At 40.2% G+C, this 22,743-nt stretch overlaps 1 protein-coding gene across 8 annotated transcripts in view; it reads right to left on the reverse strand.

Moving 5' to 3' along the window:
- The window catches only part of NAP1L1 (nucleosome assembly protein 1 like 1), a 51,347-nt gene that overhangs the window by 17,722 nt on the left and 10,882 nt on the right, over positions 1-22,743 (reverse strand). For 4 of the 8 annotated variants that reach the window (XM_050935622.1, XM_050935620.1, XM_050935625.1 and 1 more), the window contains 3 exons: positions 8,681-8,717; positions 7,620-7,708; positions 3,661-3,763 (listed from right to left, as the gene is read on the reverse strand). In XM_050935622.1, the coding sequence (XP_050791579.1) occupies positions 3,661-3,763; positions 7,620-7,708; positions 8,681-8,717 (229 nt within the window). Of the gene's footprint in view, positions 1-3,660; positions 3,764-7,619; positions 7,709-8,680; positions 8,720-11,782; positions 11,863-19,131; positions 19,234-22,743 lie in introns of those variants that run through there. The other 4 variants (XM_050935624.1, XM_050935619.1, XM_050935627.1 and 1 more) reach the window with 3 other exon arrangements.

Raw genomic sequence — 22,743 nt, forward strand, 5'->3', positions numbered from 1 at the left:
AGGAGAGGGGGAGCTGGAGAATACAGACGTACCAGTCTTCGCTCAACACTCCCGTCTACACAACAGACCTGTATTAGCATAACTATGCCGCTCGGGGATGAGAAAAATTCAAGCCCCATAGCAACGTAATTATACCATCGAAAGCCCCTGCGTAGACAGCTCTACGTTATGGGAAGAACTTCTCCCACCGATAAAATCCACCTCCCCGAGAGGTGGTAGCTAACTACATAGACAGGAGAGCATGCACTCTCATCAGTTTATACTCCTGGGCAAATTCTACATCACACTGCATGTGCACAGAATTCATGTCCCTCGCAGATTACTTCCCTGTCAGTCATTTTTCTGCAGGGAAGCAAATGGAAGCTGCAAAAGCAGTCATGCACCACTCCCTAATAGCGCAGGTACATCATTTCAGGCATCTAAAGCAGCCGCAGAGAGGTAAATCACCGCAGAGCTAGGGACATCCCAGCCAGTGGCTCTATCCCTGAGATAGGATCAGCTGCGAATCCCATCAGGGCTGGAGGCAGGAGAGGACAGGATTTACTCTTCCCCTGCAAGGAGTGGCTGGGGCTATGACAGACCTCCCGTAGCTGCAGAAAACTCAGCATCCTCCCCTTCTTCCTACCCCCATCGGTCCTCAGCTGTAGGGGGAGGGGTCACTGTATGGGGAGCTGCTCCCCCATCCACCCAACCTCTGTGTATCTAAACATCCCATACCCAGACACCCCTGTCAAGCCTCAGGTGGCCCTCCATACCCAAACCCCACCCCACTGAACCTCAGCCCGTCTCTGGACCCCCACCCCTGCACCCAGAGCCCCCGCACTGAGCTCCCTTTATTCAAACCCCCATCTTAATGCTCCACCTGCACTGAGCCCTCACATCCAGACCCCAATACCAGTGACCCCCAACTAGCTGCATCCAGACCTTCCCCCACCACCCAGACACCCCTCCTGAGCCCCCCCCCTTCTGCTGAGTCCCAAACATTGTCACCTGGAAGCCCCTACAGAGTCCCATTGCCCCTGCACCTGGAACTCCAACAAGCCTTTGTGTATCCAGATCCCCCCCACACCTAGACCCCCCACTGAGCTGCCTGCATCCAGACTGTCCCACACAGAATCCTCTCAGATCACACCTGGATTCCCCTCTCCCCACCCTCCCCCCCACACACAGCATGCCTCCACACCTGGATCCTGCCTGGTTAGGCCTGCCTGCCCCACATCTGGTGTAGATGGGTAGGGTCCCAGAGTGTTTCTGAGGCAGGCCCAGACCTTGTGCTGTGTCAGGACCAGGTGCAGCCACACCATTGAATTAAATGTCCAAAGGGGTGGGAGGGCTGCAGGCAGGGCTGGCTCCAGGCCCCAGCGCGCCAAGCGCGTGCTTGGGGCGGCATGCAGCGGGGGGCGCTCTGCCAGTTGCTGGGAGGGCAGCAGGCAGCTCCAGTGGACCTCCCGCAGGCGTGCCTGCGGAGGGTCCACTGGTCCCGCGGCACCAGTGGACCCTCCGCAGGGACACTTGTGGGAGGTCCACCGGAGCCGTGGGACCAGCTAGCAGCAGCACGCCCCCCGCGGCGTGCCGCCGTGCTTGGGGCAGCAAAATGGCTAGAGCCAGCCCTGGCTGCAGGGTGATCTCCCACCTTCATGCAGCCAGTGGCATGTGCTCCCCACTGCTGTGCTGGAGCCACTGCATTTATTTATTGACAAATAAAACTTGCAGAATTTTAAAATAGTGTGCAGAAGTTAATTTTTTAGTACAGACTGCCCTCAGGAGTACTTGGAGCATCTTAATTAAAGCTACATCAACTGTATGCTGCTGCAGCATTATAATTGTAGACTTGCCCTACGTTACTGTAACAACCAAGTAATAAGACTGTCAAGATTTTGGGACATAGACCATGGATGAGATTTCCCACACTGGCCCTGTTCGCAACTACACATTGCAAACATTTCAATGCACTACTATTATCCCACAAGATATACTGGAGGGGGGAGGAACACTGAGCAAACCACATCACAACCATTTGGCCTAGTGAAAATACTGACTGGGACTACTTCTAGCTTTGTCACTGGCCTACTCGGTGACTGGGAGCAAGTCATTTCACCTCTGTGCCTCAGTTTCCTATCTGTAAAAATGGAGATACTGATGAAAAGCACTATATAAAGCTAGGCCTTTTGATTATTGCATACCTGCAGTACCTTATCGGCTGCAAACTAGGTAAAACAACTGCCCCAAGGACCACTAATTCCTACCAACAAACATTTCTTTGTTTAAAAAGAATTAAAAAATAAAAAATTGGATATTAAGTAGCAAAAACCCCATAATTAACCCAGAGTTCAGGTTGCCTGGTGGTAGCTCATGCCCTTCTAGAAGAAGTTCAGAGAAACTCTACTGAAAAACAAGAAACAGAGTGAAGGTAAACAACAATGCAACTTTAACTCTGCCCATATCAGAAACACTCCCACACTGGGTTGGGGGTAGGTTGGTGGGAGGGAAGGGAACACCTATGACATGACTGGAGCAGTGCCCCATAATGCCCATAACACACATAGTGACAAGGCAGAGTGCAGGTAATGAATAGGTGCTACTTGCCCTTGCCCGACACTCAAACACAAACACAGACTACTACCCAGACAATGCCATGCTTTAACAACCACTTCATACCCTTCCACAACTCACTGACACTTGCATATACCACCCAAACTTGTACTTCCTCAGACTCATCATTATATCCATCAGCTGCGCTCATATCCCATCTCATGAGAGCACCCATGGCAAGAGGACTCTGGAGCCCTGCTACTCACACAACCTACCAAATTCTGTATTAAAGTGACGCAGAGTAGAACCTCAAGGTACATGAGTATCTTTCTTTTGACAACATATGTTGGGGGGAAGGGAAGGGGAGGAGAGGAGAAGGGACACAGACCCAGTTCTCTTCTTATCACAACTACAGCTCTCCTAAGCTGCTCCAACTTATCCCTCCACCATTCAATACAGCTACGCTCAGTGAATGCAGCTGTAGTCCATGCAGATAATTCCCAGGGGCTACTGCCAGTTCCAGGTGACAAGAGTTAAGGATGTGCAAGCATTTATCTTAACTCCATTTTCTGGCTTTCTGACATTTGCAGAATGCAGAGTTCAGCAAAATTCAAGTGCATGAGCTATCAACTGGGCAATCTTAATGCTCCATTACTGAAGTTTTATGCTATTTAATCATTCTACAAGTTTTTCTGACCATACTGTAACAAGGATACCAAGATACAAATAACTCAGCACCCATATCACAGAAACAGATCCAAGCTTTTAAAAAAAATATTTATTGCTGAAAGAATTGGAGCTATTATAAGACTATGAAAGCAACCTCAAACAGTTAAACTTCAACTTAAGTAAAACAAATGTACCTCTGCAAGTCACTTTAACATGTCAGCCCTATTTTAAGCTCTTTACCAAGCTCCCCACCTTCCCTTCCTCAAATTAAAAAAGAAGAACTCAGTTCCTGCTCTCTTGGAAAGGTTAGGTTCTCAGATATATTTGGTCCCAGCAGGTAGTTTAGGATGTATTAATACTATTTGTCTGAAAGCGAAGAGACTGAGTGGTGTGAACACTTCCACAGAGAACAAGATTATAAAAACAGATACTTAACTACTGAATGAGAACAAGCTGTACCTTTCTATATATCCTGTAGATGTTCCTACCAGACCATCAAGTCTTTCCTGAAGGGCTGCAAGAATCTGAGGATTTTGCATCATCTGCACAGTCAGCTGCCGAGCTAAGTAAAACCAAGAAGAGGAGAGGTTTTGCAAATGCATTATGCTAATCCTGTAGACAACCTGGAAATAAACTTAGTTCAGTACTAGGGAAAGATGCCAGGTTGACAATCCTCGATATCTGAACCTTTTCAAAGGAAATGCAACACAAATAGGAGCATTTCACACTTCCATTTTCCCACTGACACTGTGCCTTAAATATCCTATTAAAAATGTTAGTGAAGATCCATCTTATTCTGATCATTTTGAAAGACAGCTGAGTATTTGGAAAATCTAAAAGTTGGCCATTCTAAAAAGAGACAAAGCTCCGAGATTCTTATTTTATGAAAAGTTGACCCAGTCATTAGAAAAGAAAGTTCTTGCTGAAAACACAAGTTTACAACAGGTCACCAAAAATGATGTCTTGAACAAAAGTGCTTTTTTTTTTTTTAAACATTTCAAACGAAATGATGCAAAAACAGGTAGGTATAACTCCATATTGATAGCTATATTTCCATATATTATTGAGGGAGGGATAGCTGAGTGGCAAGCATTGGCCTGCTAAACCCAGGGTTGTGAGTTCAATCCTTGAGGGGGCCACTAAGGAATCTGGGGCAAAATCAGTACTTGGTCCTGCTAGTGAAGGAGCTGGACTTGATGACCTTTCAGGGTCCCTTCCAGTTCTATAAGATAGGTATAAAGAAATGCAAGATACTGAGATTTGTACTTTTTGCTTTGGGCCCAGACAGGGACTGTGCAATAAGTCAATATTCTTACAAAAAGAAGAATTTCTGTACAACTGTCAAAACTCGAACTGGATTCAGTAACTGCCCTACAAGTCTCTAATTTATACAAGATTTCACCAAAAAATACTAGTGAAATTAAGGCATAAGTGACTTATTGAGCAGAAATATTTAATACGCAGGAACAAACTGCCATATCAGATCAGACCAGCAATCCCTCTAATCCCATATATTAATGTATAATCATCTATGACTGGTCAGTACCAAATTCTTCAGAGATAGGTACAAGAAATCCCATCGTTTAAAAAGATTAAATAAAAGTAACTTTGCCAGTGGAGAAGCTGCTTCCTAACCTCCGTCATATCTTGAATCAGGGAAGCTTACATCCTATAAAATGTGTCTTCTCTAATGTAATTGTAACTGTTCTCAATATCCATATTAATATTCATCTTTTAACTTGTACCAAGCTCTTGACCTCAATATCCTGTGGCAATGAATTCCACACCGTTTCTTATTCCAAAATGCATAAGAGTTTCCCTTTTATCAGCTTTTTAAAAAAGTTATCTTTCACTGAACACCCTTGTTCTTGCATTTTCAGAGGTTAAGATGTGTGTGTATACATACACATACATCTAAACCCCTCCTATTTTTGTGCGCTAAATTAAACAAAGTCTCGATCTTTTTAATCTCTCCCAGAAGCGAACACACTACTTCAGATGAGGTCGTACCATCTTTGCATAAAATTGCATATTATTTTCTGTCCAATACTTACATTCTAAAATTGTTCACTGTTTCGACTGCATTTACACATTGAACAGAGGTTCAGAGAGCTGTGCACAACAGCAGTCCAGTCTCTGAGTGATTGCAATTTAGATGCCAGTAACATGAAGTAGTTCAAGATACTTCTACAAAGGGGATTACCCTGCATTTATCAATGACAACTTGTTTGCCATTGAACTGTTCAGACAGCTTTCTTAGATCTTTCTACTTCTTCCATCTTCTCTATACTTAAAACATATGCAACTGAAACATCTGCAATTTTATCAAATTAATATATTAAACACTAGTTCTAGTACAGCATTTTAGGGTACTCAAGTGTCAGTCTTTTACCCTGTCGAAAAAGTGACCATTTATTCCTACTCTAACGTTTTTAATCCCTGAGAAAAAACTTTCAACTCTCATCCAAGACTACCAGGTTTCCTTAATAGAATTCAGTGAAGAACTTTCAAACAGGCTCTTGAAATTCCAAATAAATTATGTCAAAGGGGTCTTTTTTACACTCACTACTTTGTTTACATGCTAAAGGACAATAGGATTAGAAACGCATAATTTTATTCTATTAAGTTCTGCTGGTCAGTCCCTATGATATGAGTATTTTAGAACTTTATTTTTATTTATTTCAGCCAAGTTTGCCTAGTACTCAACTTCCCTTAGTGCCTTTTTACAGGTAGGTAACACATGCTACCCCAGTCTTCAGCTATAAACGTGGATTTTAATTTAGTTTAATTGCTAACAAAAGCATACAACCATTTCACTCAAGTTCTTTGGGAACTCTTTAGGTGTTATACCATTGGATTATGGGAACTTGTTGCTATTTATCAACCAGTTACTTTAATCTGTTATCTTCAGCAAATCCAGCAATTCTACTGCAGGCTTCATACTGCTAATACACTAAAAGCATTTCTTGGCATTTGTTTACATTTTTACTTCTTTGCTCTTTTCAAATTCCATTTTCACCCTGCAAACCAAACTACATTACATGAGCAGGACCAACTTTTTCCACCTGGATTGTGTGTCATGCAAAATGTACTACTAACTAGATATAAATGGGTTTTTATTTTTTTGGGGACCAATTTTAGGTATATGTGGATTTCTACTTGTCAAACAGATAGCTAAGGGTTAGTGTCTCTTACACCTGGAAAGACGCAACCTGAAACACCTGACCAGAGGACCAATCAGGGAACAAGACTTTTTAAATCTGGGTAGAGGGAAGTTTGTGTGAGAGTCCTTTGTTCTTGGTCTTCTGCCTGTCTCTCTCTCGGCTATGGGAGGATTTCTGTTTCCTGCTTTCTAATCTTCTGTTTCCAAGTTGTGAGTACAGAGATCATAAAACAATAGGGGTTATTGTTTTTTTCTTTTGTATTTACATGGTATAGTTGCTGGAGTGCTTTGAATTGTATTCTTTTTGAATAAGGCTGTTTATTCATATTTCTTTTCAGCAATTGACCCTGTATTTGTCACCTTAATACAGAGAGACCATTTTTATGTACTTTTTCTTTCTTTTTATATAAAGCTCTCTCTTTAAGACCTGTTGGAGTTTTTCTTTAGTGGGAAACTCCAGGGAACTGAGTCTGTGCTCACCAGGGAATTGGTGGGAGGAAGAAGTCAGGGGGAAATCTGTGTGTGTTAGATTTACTAGCCTGACTTTGCATACCCTCTGGGTGAAGAGGGAAGTACTTCTGTTTCCAGGACTGGAAATAGAGAGGGTGGAATCCCTCTGTTTAGATTCACGGAGCTTGCTTCTGTGTATCTCTCCAGGAACCCAGGGAGGAAACACCTGGAGGGGGGGAAGGGAAATGGTTTATTTCCCTTTGCTGTGAGACTCAAGGGATTTGGGTCTTGGGGTCCCCAGGGAAGGTTTTGGGGGGACTAGAGTGCCCCAAAACACTCTAATTTTTTGGGTGGTGGCAGCTTTACCAGGTCCAAGCTGGTAACTAAGCTTGGAGGTTTTCATGCTAACCCTCATATTTTGGACGCTAAGGTCCAAATCTGGGAATAGGTTATGACACTACTAATCATGACTGAATCGTTTTGAAGTTGAATGTTTGTCTGTGAAATTAAGACAAGCGAGCAGTAAAGTTCATTTGAGAGTACTGACAGAAAAACTGACTGGCCGATGACTCTGGTTCACATGGGTAATGTTTTGTGAACTGCTGCTGTTCGTGATTAAAAAAAGAATGAGAGCAGACAAGCATGAAGTGAATGATCATTAAAAATCCCTTTGAGTAATACCTTTCTGGTTTCAGAATTTAAAAAAGCATTAAAAAAAATCATGTTTTATCATTTGCATTCAGTTTAAATTGAGGCAGGAAATCCCTTTAGAATTTCTTTTGATTTAAGTATGTTACAGTGTTACCTTTACTGTTGGCATCCTCGCCAGTTTCTTCTTCTTCCACTTCTTCAACATCTTCCATATCCTGTTGGTCAAGTTCAGCCTGTTCTTTGCTAGTAGAAACATTCAAGAGTTGAAGTTTGTTTTATTTTTTCCTTTTAAACTAGAGGACTTGTTTACTAATACAACTTGTTCTGAAAAAGCTGAAGTTACAGATAGTGTATTAGTTCCCAGTGTAACAACTAAGCTGATGTAGTCTGTTTTGTGGTTGGGTATTTAAAAACAAAAAACAAAAAACACACACCATTTACAACTTCTTTCCACCAGCAAATTTGACCAAAATAGTAAAATTCAAACTGGAAACTTTCCACACCAACAATTTCACTTTTACTATCCTAATGAGCAAATAATTTAGTGGTTTACGTACAAGACTAGGAACGGAGAATCAGAGTTCCAATCCTATCCTGGGGAGAAATGCCCTCTGCGAACTTGGTCAAATCATTTAAACCTCTACCTCTCCCCCAACATTTCTTCCTCTGTAAAACAAGACTAACTCTACAGCACTATTAAATCACAGAAACTGTTTTAAACACAAGACATAAGTTTCACCCGTATCCTGTTTAAAGTAAGATTCTGCAACACTTTAAAACTACAATATCACTTTTGAAGTATGTTTAGTAACTGACAATATGTTTGGAGGAAGCAGACTGACAAAGAGCTCTACATTTTGGCTGAGCACTACTAATAAAAAGACAAGAGAAAGAAAAGTAATGTTTAACATGACAGTGGAACCGGCGATGCTGCTAGTTTTAGTAATTTAGTACATTAGTTGAATTATATTTTGTAGTTAACTAGAACATTTTCAGTTTACATTTTGCTTAATAGCTACTGCAGTTATAGTCCCAAATGAGCATGTAATAAAACAAAACATGAATCCATTTACATATTTGCTCATTTTACACCAACCTAATATATACACCTTAGAGAAAAAAAGTTAGTCAGAAAATCCCAGCAGTTTAAAATACAGGATTAATCAATTCACACACATTTTTAGTCAAAGTAAATGTCCAAAAGAGTATACTTACTTGTCAATGTCCGCCATGTTCTCAGACCTCAGAAAGCCTCAGGAAAAAAAAAAAAAAAAAAGAGTGTTAGATTTTATATACAGAAATTACGTACACCAAATATGTACATTACAAATGAAGTTTAAGAACTGCATAAGACATACTATCAGTTTTCAGAGCTTATCAGTAGTTTACAAAATAGTTACTATGCTGAGGTCACAGAAGTACCCATTTGTTAGGAGTGCATACTGCACAGAATCACAGAAATATAGGGCTGGCAAGGACTTCAAGTTACCAACTCCAGCTCCCTGCACTATTACAGGACCAACTAAGCCTAGATCACCCTTGACACGTGTTTGTCCAACCTGTTCTTAACTTCCAGTGATGGAGATTTCACTGCCTCCCTTGGAAGTCTATTTCAGTCTTTAATTACCTTTTTAGACAGTTTTTCCTAATATTAACCTAGATCTCCCTTGTTGCAGATTAAGCCCATCGCTTCTTGACATACTTTTAGTGTACACGGAAAATAACTGATCACCAACCTCTCTGTAACAACTCTACATATTTGAAGACTACGATCAGGTCTCCCTTCAGTCGTGTTTTCTCAAGACTAGCCACGTTTTTTTTTTAAATAAAAAGCAGCCTCTCTTCCACGTGTCAGGTTGTCTAAACTTTTCATAATTTATGTTGCTCTCATCTGGACTCTCTCTCTAGTATGTCCATATCTTTCCTAAAATGTGGCACCCATAACTGGACACAGTACTCTGGTTAAGGTCTCACCAGTGCCGAGAACAGGACGGTTACCTCCTATGTCTTACATATGACACTCTTGTTAATACACCTTAAAATGAGAGTCTTTTTTGCAACTGTATCACATTGCTGACAAATTCAATTTGTGGTCCACTCTGACCCTCGGTCCTTTTCAGCTGTACTACCACCTAGTCAGTTATTCCGCATTTTATAGTTGTGCATTTGATTTTTCATTTTCAAGCAAGTACTTAGCAAGATGAAATTCAGTAAAGACAAGTGCAAAATTCAGACCAATCCAGCAATTTGTCATGGTCATTTTGAATTCTAATCCTCTCCTCCAAAGTGCTTGCTTGCTGCAACCCTTCCCAGCTTGGTGTCATCTGCATATTTTATATATATACTCTCCACTTCAAGTCGTCAATATTTTTATTAAATTCCACCAGATCCTCCAGGACCCCTGCAGATACAACCTCCTAGTTCGACAGTAAACCATTACTAACTACTCTCAGAGCATGGTTTTTCAACCAGCTGTGCACCCACCTTACAGTAATTTCATCAAGACCACATTTCCCTAGCTTGCTTTTGAAAATGTGGGACCATCAAATGCCTTACTTTACCCAAAAAAAAAAAAAATACCAAACATGCTTTCTCTTTCTCCTAAAGTAAAGAATCTCTTCTTATTGCCTTTTATGTCCCCTGGTAGGTGTAACCTACCTTGTGCCTTGGCCTTTCTAATTTTGTCCCTTCATGCTTGTGTTATTCTTTTGTACACCTTGTAAGAATGTTTTTTTATATGAAATAGAGATTATAAATTAATTGTCTTGTGCTTTAGAATGAGTTATACTGTATGCCTTTACATCTGGTTAAGGTATTTAACCATGTATTAGATATGGAGTCTAAAATTCAAAGAGCTGTGCCTGCCAAACAGCTCGACTATCTTTGTTTAGCTTCTTTTTGAAGTTTGTGCGCCCTTTTGGAACTCTGGCGGGAAATGCAGCCAACTGTCAGCATAGAACTGATTGAAACAGGTTCCAGCAGGGGAGCTGCCAGTTTTACCTCAGAACTTTGCCGTGCTTGTGCCTATATAATCTCTGAGCACGCGCTGCCTAGTTGCTGTCCATCCTGGAGGCAGCCACGGTACCACTGTATTTGCTACGTGGACCAGAAGACCAGCATTAAGAACTGTGAGTATGCTTACCCATCTCTGAACTCCACATCATTTTCAGAGAAAAGTACAGAGATCCTGTTGATTGCTCACCCTCGGGTGATCGCAGAGCCAGGCCTCTCTTCTGCATCAGCAGAGCCTGTTGATCTCCTCCTAAGAAGCAGCTGAGGCCCAGGGTCCATCAGTCGCCTGTGACAACAGTGTCATACTATCTACTGCCTATTAACACGTAGAAATATCTGGGATATTTTTGTTTTAGGTTTGTTTGTTTATTGCCAAGGTGTCTGCCTGCTTGGGCCTGGATTTCAAATCCAAATAGTCAAACCACATCTCACTGTTTGTTTTAAATAAAAGCAGTCATCTGTTTACTTTATTCTTCTCTCTTCTTTATTCGTTTGCATCACTGGATAGAGAGGTACTTGATCTTTCCCTTCTAACCCCCGGATGATAGATACTGGATAAGGTCTAAGATCTGGCTAATTGGCTGCACGGTATAGCTGGCCTACACCATCCTCACCAACATAGTTAACGTAGCATTAATGATTAGACCATGTTTTCACTCTTTATATGATTCCTGTTTAATTTTCAGCAGGGTGGATAAAAATCAATGTTTTAAAAAAAATCAGTTTTTCATTTAAATCGGATTTTTTGATAAAATGCTTTGAGGAAAAAAAATTTATCTAAAGATCATTTTAATTAAGATACATTATAGCTCAAAGATATCTCCAGGGCTTTGGAGCAGAGCCCAGAGCTGGAGAACAGAGCAGCTCCAGAGCAGTGGAGCTGCAGGTTTTTGCCTGGAGCTGGAACACAGCTCCAAGGCCCTGGATATCTCCTCATGGAACAGGGATTATAAATTCTATAGTATGAGACAATATATTCATGTAATGGTTAAGAAAAGATTTGTAAATGAGTTTAAATAGTTCATGGATTAGGGCCCCAATCTTACGGAGTTCCAGGGGCTTCTGTATAGATTATTTACGTTAATCTTCCTATCTATCCAATGGGATTCAGTGCTCAGTCTAGAAGGTACCATCAGAGATGCTTAGTTTTGCAGTTCTCAAACTGTGGATTTGGGTCTCCAGAGATAGCATATGCATGTTAACAGTAAAAATGTTTTTAAAATATATAAATATATAGAGGCGAGAAACAACAGATCTCAATTCTATTGTCTCTCTGCAAATTTGTATACAGAGTCAATCCCTTATCTCTCTCTAAAAGTGCAAAGTTGCAAAAAGTTCAATGAAGATTGTTGGCGGCTGAATAGATCTGGACAAGGAGAAGAAGTCTGGAGATAAATGTGAGAAGGGAGGGACAGACAGTAGAAACAAAAGTAAAAATATGTTCGAGCAGTATATTCTAGAAATATTACGGTCCTTCCGAGTGTAGCCTTCATTGATTTGAGATCTACCATACCATTCTCTCACTAGAAGGGAAAAAGCTATAATGGCAGCAGGCCATAAAGAGACCCAGTTTGGGAATTTTAATGAAGTTCCTCTTCCTCTGGGTAAGACAGGCATGCGTGCAAAATGCAAACAAACAATGCAACAAAGAAACACAAGGCCTAGTTGCTCAAATGAAACATCATGAGAAGTGTGCCTTCTCAGGAAGAAGCTCCGGTGAAGATGATTAAAGGAACATGTCTGAACATGCATGATCTTCGGTCTGGTAAACTTTTTTATTTCATACTTCTTTCGTAAGGACTGCCTGTCTTCTTTCTGACTGTTCTTGAATTCTCATGTTTGAGCAAAAAATATAGTTGTTACTCTATGGTACTACCACTTAAGATGCAGTTGTGATAAAAAAAAATAGCTGAAATAGGCAAATCTTCCTTTTACAATTTCATCTTTAAAGTAGTACTGAGTGTCAGTAAATGCTATGAGTAATACTAAATGAGCAGTATGGTAATAATAATTAAATAACTGTATTGACTTATTTTGTTTAGGAGAATCCATCCTCAACATACAGGATTCTGAAAATCACCATCATTTTCTATAGTTTCAGAGTAATCTGCCAATGATAGTGTTTCAGTCACATCATGTATGTTACATAGCCACAGTACATCACCTGTAGCAAAAAGAAAAAAAATCTCCATAATCCAGAAACAAACAGATAAATTTGCGATAAGAACCAGCAGATTACAAAAAAGTAATTGATGAAAAAATTGCCCAGTTTGTTTATGTAACAAATTCTCCTTTCCATATGATTGAGAACCCACACTTCATTAACGTGGTTCAGGCACTAAGACCAGGATATAGTCCACCTAACAGAGCAGATGTTGCAGGCAAATTGCTGGATAAAGTGTATGAAAGAGAAATTGAGCAGTGTGCAAAATGTCTATAGGGTAAAATTGTTAACCTGAGTCTTGATGGGTGGAGCAATGTCCACAATGATCCTGTTGTACGTGCTTGTGTGACAACAGAAGGGACTGTCTTCCTTAGAGAAACAATTGATACATCAGAAAATGCACACACAGCAGAATACATACAAAAAGTAGCAGTAAAAGCTATAATAAACTGAAAAAAATTTCAAATGTCTAGTACACAGCTTGGTCACAGACAATGCTGCAAATGTATCCAAGATGAGAAGAAATTATTTAGAAGAGTCCCAAGCTAACAACATACAGTTGCAGTGCTCATTTGATGCACCACCTAGCCAAAGACTTCAGTGTTCCAGAAATAAAGGCTAATGTTGTTGAAATTGCAAAAATACTTCTGTAACAACTTTGCAGCAGCTGCTCTGAAAAAAGTGGGAGGAACCAAGCTAACTCTCCCACAAGACATGCAATGGAACTCAGTAGTGGACTGTTTTGAGCGCTATATCAAGAACTGTCCTAATCTGATGACAGTTTGTGAACAAAATCATAAAAAAAAAAATAGATGGCATTGTCACAACCGAAGTTCTTAACATTGGGCTTAACAGAAACGTTGACCACATGCCGAGTACCCTGAAGCCTATTTCTGTAGCCTTGAACAAAATGCAGGGAAACAGCGGTTTTACTGCTGATGCTGTTGATATTTGGAAGGAACTGAGTGAGATCTTAAAGAGAGAAATATGCAATGACAGAATTACAAGCATTTTAAAAAAATGAATGGGACAAGCATTATCTCTAACTCATTTTCTTGCCGATATTCTCAATACCCGGTACCAAAGTCAAACCTTAACGGCTAAAGAAGAGGAGCTGGCTATGACATGGACATCCAGCAATCATCCTTCCATAATGACCACTATAATAAACTTCAGAGCTAAGGGTGAACCATTCAAGAAATATATGTTTGCTGATGTTTTAAAGAAAGTCACACAAGTGACCTGGTGGAAGTCACTTAAGCACATTGATTCAGAGACTGTTGAATCTCGCTTTTAAAAAGACAGTAGCTTCTTCTGTCGTTGTAAAAAGAATATTTTCTTCCTTTGGACTAAGTCATTCCAAACTGAGAAATCTTTTGGGACCTGAAAAAGCAGGAATGCTTGTTTTTCTTGTTTCCAGATTATGAACAAAACAGGAAAATGAAGGTGAAGACTGAGTTGCTGCAGAAGCCAGTATTTTAAGTTTCTCATGTTGACCTGGCTGACAGTTGATTTAATTTGTTTTTAAATATTTTGTTTAGCTAAAATAGTAAAATAATTTTAACAAAAACAAACTTGATTTTAAAAAACTTGAATGTTTAAATTCAAAAATTCATATGCTTGTTTTGTTAAAATATTACATGTTTGCTGTTGAAGAAAAAAAATCCAGAATAAATTAACAAAAACATTATGTAAGTGTCTATCTGGTGATGTTCTCCTCCTAAAATATGGCAAGAAAATCCTCCGAATATAAATAAATTAACCTGTTGAATTGGAGCTAGTTCACCGCCCAATGACTTCATAAATATCTGCTTCAATTACCTTTGGTGAATGAAATAACCAAACAATCATTCATTTTCTGATATAGCTGTAAAGCTAATCTGAAAAGTTTTCAAAACAAATCACTTAAAAAATGTACATGTACCTTCTAAAAATGAAACCTACATCTCTGAGTTGTGAAAAATATGTATTAAGATTTTACCAAACAACAAGAATCCGCTTTTATGTAGAAAACCTTGATTAAAATCGAGTCTTCCTGACTAGCGATTTAAATCAAACTCACCCTGATTTTCAGGTAATTGAAGAGCTCCTGATGAAGGCCACTTACTATTCTCATCTCTCCTTTATATCTGGATAGTTTGCAGCTGTGCCTTTAGTACTGTCTCCTTGAGAAACTACTAGCTCTCGAACTTTTTTCCCTTAACTTTTTCTTTGCATGAGACATTAGCTACCAACTCTGAGTTTGTTAATGACTGCTTTTTTTGAAGTCCTTATTGTCTTTATTCTGCTGCTCACTCTTTACTTTCCTTAAAATCATGAAATCTCTTAATTCATGATCACTTTCACCCAAATTGCTTTCCACCTTCAGATTCACTACCAATTCCCCATTAGAATCAAGTCTAAAATTGATGTCCGCCTGGTTACTTCCTCCACTTTCTGGAACAAATGTTGTCCTCAGCACATGCCAAGAACTTACAGGAAATTGTTTTGTCATATTACTTTTCCAACAGATGCCTGGGTAGTTAAAGTCCCCCCATCGCAACCAGGCCAAAACCTGGATATTTATGGATCTCTCTGTTACTTGTTCTAGAAATACCTCATTCACTTACTCTTCCTGATTCGGTGGTCTATAATAGACCCTCGACCAGGACATCGCCTCTATTTTCTAGGCTTTTATCTTTATACAGAGACTCAACTGTTCTGCCTCCCCCCTCATTCTGAGACTCGGAACAAATGTATATTGCAATACCGCCTCCCTTTTTATGCTGCCTGTCCTTCCTGAACAAGCTATACTCCTATCATTATTCCAGTACCCCTCCAAGTCTCTATGATGCCAATTACATCATAAATTTAGCTCATGTACTAATATTTCCAGTTTTTTCTGTTTATTCCCCATACTCCTTGCATTTGTGTACAGATATCTAAGATGTTGATCATATTCCCCCACTGATTTCACTCTTGTTGCTCCTATGACACTGCTGTAATTTTCCACGTCCCCCACAAACAGCAGTTCTGATATACATAGTTCTGGTATAAGGTTGACAATTGTTCTCATGCAGGTTGAAGTAAACCCATCATGTATTGGTTTCCTACACTTTCCCAATGAAGTACTAATCATGTTTATACAATGCCAGAAGCTGCAGAAATATACAATATTTTGCAGACGCTTTCCAATATGAAGAATACAAACTAGATTACCAGCAGGTATGTTATATGACTAAACCAATGAGCCAACTGACTCAGCTGCAGCACAAAACTCAACAAAAACAGAACCTTTTGTGACGGACTGTGCTTACTTATAGTAGCATAGCTAATCAGTGCATTTTTTGGTAAATGGGTCTCTAGTTAAGGATGTCTTGAACAAGAAATTTCTTCAAATATTGGACACAGATTTTGCTTTTTCATGGGTTAAACTTCAATCTCATCCCTCATATTAGACCTCTGAGGGAACTGACAGAATATTTACAGTGCCAGTACATGTCCAATTTCAGACAAATTTGAAGAATTCATTGTTGCTATTAGGTGCTCAGAATGTTTTGCTGCTAAGCTATTTAAGGCAATTAACTCCCATGTCTTCAAAAGGAAAGAATCTAATCACATTGGTGAAGGAGTTTTCAAAACACCTAAATACCATGGTGACAGGTGCATTCAAAATACTCAAGATAAGCCTCAACTTTCAAAGCTATGCCTAATACACATCAGAATAAAATTTTTAATTATTGATTTATTAGGACCTGAAAACTGACAAAGCTCCCTCCATCAAGTCTGCATAACATAAGAACCACCAAACTCCTGGCGGAATTCTGGACCACTGCACAATGAAGAATTTTGCAGAAATTAAAGTTGTGCATGCAAAATTCTCCCGCATCCGCACCCCACAGAAATGGGCTGGAGAGATGTTGGCTGCCACTTGGGGCCGCTGGACCCACCACAGCCCAGCTTGCAAATAATAAGACAAGGCCAGGAGGAGGGGGAAGAAACTGGAGGGTTCCCAGCAGTTGCATTTCCAAAAGGAAGGAAGGTGGTGGCATGCAGAAAACTGCAAGCCCAGGACCCAGCATCATGCTGTTTCTCCCTCTGGATCCTAAGCTTTAGAAGGGTACGGTCTTGGAGTGTCTGGGCCTGCAGATGGCGTTGGGGAAGAGGGAGGCACTGTGAATGCCTGGGCTGAGGAGTGGCACATGGCTAGGTTCAGGGGAGGAGGGGAAGGGCAGAGAAGAACTAGGTGTGTGGGGGGGATGTTCTTTAAAACTCTACTTCTGTTGGACTGTGTCTCCATATAGTTATGGACATTCTTGCTGACAAGTATTTTGAAATAAATCACCAAAATATTTGAAACTGGTGTGATTATATAGTGCTATTTTGACAAATAAAATTTGCAGAATTTTAAAATATAGTGCGCAGAATTTAATTTTTTGGCACGGAACTCCCCCAGGAGTAAACCCAGTATGGTTTTAGGGATTCTTGAAGAATGCAAGTATTAAGACATACACTGCATTTTCAACTAACAAATTGGTATGTAACAATGCTATATCTGCCAAAGTACAACACAGAATACTTGGTGGTAACATTTTAGGGTTAAAACGTCGTAACACAAAGTTACACCATTTAAATGTGTGCTATATCACTACTGCCAGCTTCTCACTCAATAGCAATACGTGTTTATTTCTTGGATTAGAGACCTTTTTTTAATACAGTAACTTGAGCCAAATACAAACCCACCTGAAGCCATGTCTCCACTGCTTCCACCCATGCTATTCCAGCTATACTACTAATCATGCTAGCTCGATTACAGTTAGCACAAGTATGCATAAGAGAACAGAAGAGTCACACCCCTAGCTCATGCTAGACTGTCTTAATCTTCTAAAAAAGCTATTAGGAAACAGTGAATAATTGTCATTAATTCACTAATTAGACGACCAACTTTGATAGAGTGTACACTTTAACCTATTACTTCGAATATGCTGAACATTCTAATGGATTGTTTCTGATACTGAGCAAATTCTCTTCTGGAGGTGGCCAAAACTTGCTGACCTTCAAGTTATGAAAATTGTGAGCGATTCAGAAGAGCGGGGCATACCTGCCAGAGTGCTGGGCTTTAGCACTGCATAGCTGCCTTCTGGAGCTTGGGGCTGCCCCGTGGGGCTGGAGTCCATGGCTCTTCTCCCCCGCAAGTTTGGTAGACAGAGAATGAGGGGCATGGTAGGCTCTATGAGCTGCACTTTTAACTGTAAAATGAGCCACATGTGGCTTGCATTTTGCGGTTTGGCCACACCCATTCTATTCCCTACAGCAAGGATCAGCGACCTCTGGCACGTAGCTCACCAGGGTAAGCACTCTGGCAGGCTGAGCCAGTTTGTTTACCTGCTGCATCCACAGGTTCGGCCGATCACGGCTCCCACTGGCTGCGGTTCGCCACGCCAGGGCAATGGGGGCTGCAGGAAGCAGCGCAGGCCGAGGGATGTGCTGGCTGTGACTTCCTGACACCCCCAGTAGTCTGGAGCAGCGAACTGCGGCCAGTGGGAGCCACAATTGGCCGAACCTATGGATGCAGCAGGTAAACAAACTGGCCTGGGCCCACCAGCGTGCTTACCCTGGTAAGCCATGTGCCAGAGGCTGCCGACCCCTGCCCTACGGCAAGGTCTTAAATATTTTAGTTTAAAAACAAAACAAAAACTTTGTTCAGATGATGAAATGGGAAGCCATGACTGTTCCAGTAAGACAGGAACAATATGGTCACTTTTGGGACAGGCATAAGAATCCAGTCAACTTGAGTTTACACTAATTTAGCTAGCTACAAATACGAAAATTACTTGAACAAAGTTTTGGCTAAGTCATTAAAACTCTAATATTAAAGCAGTCAGTAAAAAGGCAACACTTAGTCCAAATGGTAGAGTTGAGATTCATTAGAACTGCATATATTTCAACATCTGTCCCACGACTTCCCACTAACTTGCATCTAATGAATACGACCACTGAAATATGTTCATTTTGAAATTAAAGCCAATTTAGAGATTAGAAATGTATATTGTGTAACAGTAATTCTATGTTAAAAAAAACTAGGAACTAACTTTACTCTATGACTGACTAGGACCTCAGTTTCTCTTCAGCAATGAAAACTAACCAGCTGCAAGGCTACCTACGATCCACTCAAGTACCAACAATATCTATCAAAACATACATGCACACACTTCATTGTGTGTGGAAATGAAAAATGATATGCAAAAAAATGGTTTATATGGGTGGAAATAGAGGGGTACAAGTGCAAAGGGCCTGGAAAGACATTCTTCACAGGAGCAATTTACTTATGGGCAGCAGAAGTGTCATGGAGGAGAAGAAACAAGAACTGACAGATGAGGTAGAGGCAGGATAAATTACAGAACTAAATTAGAAAAGCCAACTCTGACATTGGGGTGTTGTTAATACTCAGAGGTTCATGAGGTATGCTGCTGCTTTGCTTTGGAGACAGGCAGTCACAGTTGCCCCATACCTGACTCCATGTGCAAGCAAGGTGGCTTAGTGGCCCCTTCCTCCACTTGCGCAACTGCTGTTAATCTGAAGCAACAGTTTTCCGCACTGAAGTGTATTTCACCTGCAAACACATTTAATCCATAAATTCACAAGTCTGATTGGTTTTATTTTAAAGGAATCTAAAAATCAAGATGATGATTTTAGAAAGACTATACGATCTCAACACCAAATTTAATGAAAAAATTGAGACAGTTTTCAATTACACTTGAAACACTGCTACGTTTTGTTTTTGGTGCTTGAATAGTGGCCGAAAAACATTTTTACACAAAAATGGTATTGAAGTCATTAACATATATTTGACTACATCATCAGGTTAAAATGTCCAAGTTCATGCTAAATTAGCACAATTCTAGAAATATGAAAGTCTTGCAAAGAAAAATATGGTTACATAACCGAAGTATGGAAGCGCCAATTGCAGTTCCATAGTTGAGGCTGAATTCTTTTTTGCAATGAAAGCATAGACTCACCCTGTGTTATAAAAACATAGGATTATTATCCAGAAATTTATAGCTCTAATGCTTTGAGTACAGAAGGATGTTAGTTCTCAGGAAATTCAATTAATTAGTTTGAGTAAAAAAACCAAAGTTTTGGGTCTCATTAAACAATATCTGCATCAGTCTTTTTCCTGAATCTTAAAAGGAGAACAGGCTTTATATTTTCCATATTGCATATGATTTCACTGATTTTAACAGTCTACAAACATAGGTATAATCAAATTAATTTTTTGTATCTAATTGTTCCATTATATATACTTACAAGAAGAGTTAGATCAATATCACAGGTAATTAAAATAGGTCCACTGAGATCAGAGGAAAGAATCAAGCACCCTCCTCTACAGCTAATTTGCATGTAACAATTCTATTTGTTCTAATGAGTTAGCCCTTAGACTGGACGTGTGTCAAGAGTTCTAAGGCAGATCAGAGAGCAGCGACCAGTTGAGCTCCTTAAAGTCCATGGCCATGTGCTAGCTTTGGACATCAGTGTCTTACCGATTCCACATGACCCTGCTGTCTCAGCTCCACTGTTCACCAAGGCAGCAATGGCAGCGAAACTGAGGCAGGAGCACAACACAAGTCCTTGAAGTGAAAAGATATTGAGATTTCAGGACTGGGCTCTCCACCCTCCTGTTTTCCTTTCTGCATAGTCCTCTTAAACACAGTCTCTTAAACCAACAAATCAATTGTAAATTTAAGAGTCAGATTCACATTATATTCCAGCTGTTTTCAACTGCTCTGGCAATGCACCTATAAACCCCCAATTTAAATAGTGCACTCTGGCATTAAGAGCCAAAATTAAAAAACCTATTTAAGGTTGATAACTACATATCTTCAAATCACTAGAAACACAGCATGGCAGCATTCTGAGTCTCCTGTTGAGTGTTCATATTTGACATTAACAATTAAAAACAGATTCCAAGAAAAGTGTACATGAAGATGAAATTAAGGTTCAGAGTAGATATCAGTAACTTAAGGGTAAAATGTTACAGGGATGCTGTAATTAACCCAAAACCAAACATTACAAACCCAGGAAATTCAGAGCTAAGGTTACACTTAAACAAAACCCAAACATGTTAAGGTTATGGAAATACAATTGGGACTCTCAATCAAATTTCACTTTACCTTATAACACCATACAGTACCTGTACAATTACAAACAATGTATATGTGTGTTGTGTTTTAGATCTCTTCCGCCTCCTCTCCCCCTCAGCCATGATGTTAAGGAGGGAAACAACAGCTAAGTCCTCTGCTCATTACAAGTTGGGAACTTAGGGCACGTACATTCATTATAAGAGCTACTTAATTTGCAAGTGATCCTAGTATTCCTGGTTATCATCTTGCCAAAGAATTTCATTTGTGAAGCTGGCAGCATAAACATCAATGAAAAAAATTAAAGAGGTTTCAAGCTTAGCAATAATTGTTTGAACAAGTTATTTGAAAATGCTATTTTGAATGGAAATCTACTGTAAAAAGTTCTGACATTCCAAGTAGCCCTCTTCTGGATTTCTGCACTGTGCTCCCCTCAATGGCTGGGCTGCTTTGATCAGTATAGTCTTCATATTGTTCACTCACTAAATATGATTGGTGAAACATCCAGTAAAGTTTAAACAGTGCACTTTACTTAGCACAGATTTGTGGCAGCTCAGTAGTGGTTCGAGCTATGAGGGATGTATATTAAATGACCACTAAAACAATTATACTGACCTCTCCACAGCAATTAAGGGAACCCATGGCAATTGTTACTGGTTAGGATGAGTTTCCACTACACAGCAGCAGTGGGCAAAGTAGAAGACATAGTAGACTTGATTACCCTGAAACACAGGGGTATGTAATCCAATTGTTTACTGGATAAAAAGGCCTACTCAGAAGATGGAAACAAAGTGCTTCTTACCTTGAGGTGCTTGTGGTCATATCCATGCAACACCCACCTACCACTAGCATGGGAAGTGGGTATCAAGAAAAGGGTTTGAAGCATTACCTTGCACATCCTCTTGTCACATGTTCTACAAATCTAGTTCAATAGCTCTCATTCATGAATGCCAATAGGCACTTAATATATCCTAAAATATACGTCATTGAAGAACAATTTCCATCTCCACTTATTCACAGATTCTAGGACTGGAAGGGACTTCGAGAGGTCATTGAGTCCAGTCCCCTGCCCTCGTGGCAGGACCATATTCTGTCTAGATCATCCCTGACCGACATTTATCTAACCTACTCTTAAATATCTCCAGAAATGGAGATTCCACATCCTCCCTAGGCAATTTATTCCAGCATTTAACCACCCTGACAATTAGGAACTTTTTCCTAATGTCCAACCTAAACATCCCTTGCTGCAGTTTAAGACCGTTGCTTCTTGTTCTATCCTTAGAGGCTAAGGTGGACAAGTTTTCTCCCTCCTCCTTATGACACCCTTTTAGATACCTGAAAACTGCTATCATGTCCCCTCTCAGTCTTCTTTTTTCCCAAACTAAACAAACCCAATTCTTTCAGCCTTCCTTCATAGGTCATGTTCTCAAGACCTTTAATCATTCTTGTTGCTCTTCTCTGGACCCTCTCCAATTTCTCCACATCTTTCTTGAAATGCGGTGCCCAGAACTGGACACAATACTCCAGTTGAGGCCTAACCAGCACAGAGTAGAGCGGAAGAATGACTTCTCGTGTCTTGCTCACAACACACCCATTAATGCATCCCAGAATCACGTTTGCTTTTTTCGCAACAGCATCACACTGCTGACTCATGTTTAGCTTGTGGTCCACTATAACCCCTAGATCCCTTTCCACCGTACTCCTTCCTAGACAGTCTCTTCCCATTTTGTATGTGTGAAATGGATTCTTCCTTCCTAAGTGGAGCACTCTCTGCATTTGTCTTTGTTAAACTTCATCCTGTTTACCTCAGACCATTTCTCCAATTTGTCCAGATCATTTTGAATTATGATCCTGTTCTCCAAAGCAGTTGCAATCCCTCCCAGTTTGGTATCATCTGCAGACTTAAAAAGTGTACTTTCTATGCCAATATCTAAGTTGTTGAAGATATTGAACAGAGCTGGTCCCAAAACAGATCCCTATGGAAC

This window comes from Gopherus flavomarginatus, chromosome 1 (assembly GCF_025201925.1).
Source record: "Gopherus flavomarginatus isolate rGopFla2 chromosome 1, rGopFla2.mat.asm, whole genome shotgun sequence".
Taxonomy (NCBI): Eukaryota; Metazoa; Chordata; order Testudines; family Testudinidae; genus Gopherus; species Gopherus flavomarginatus.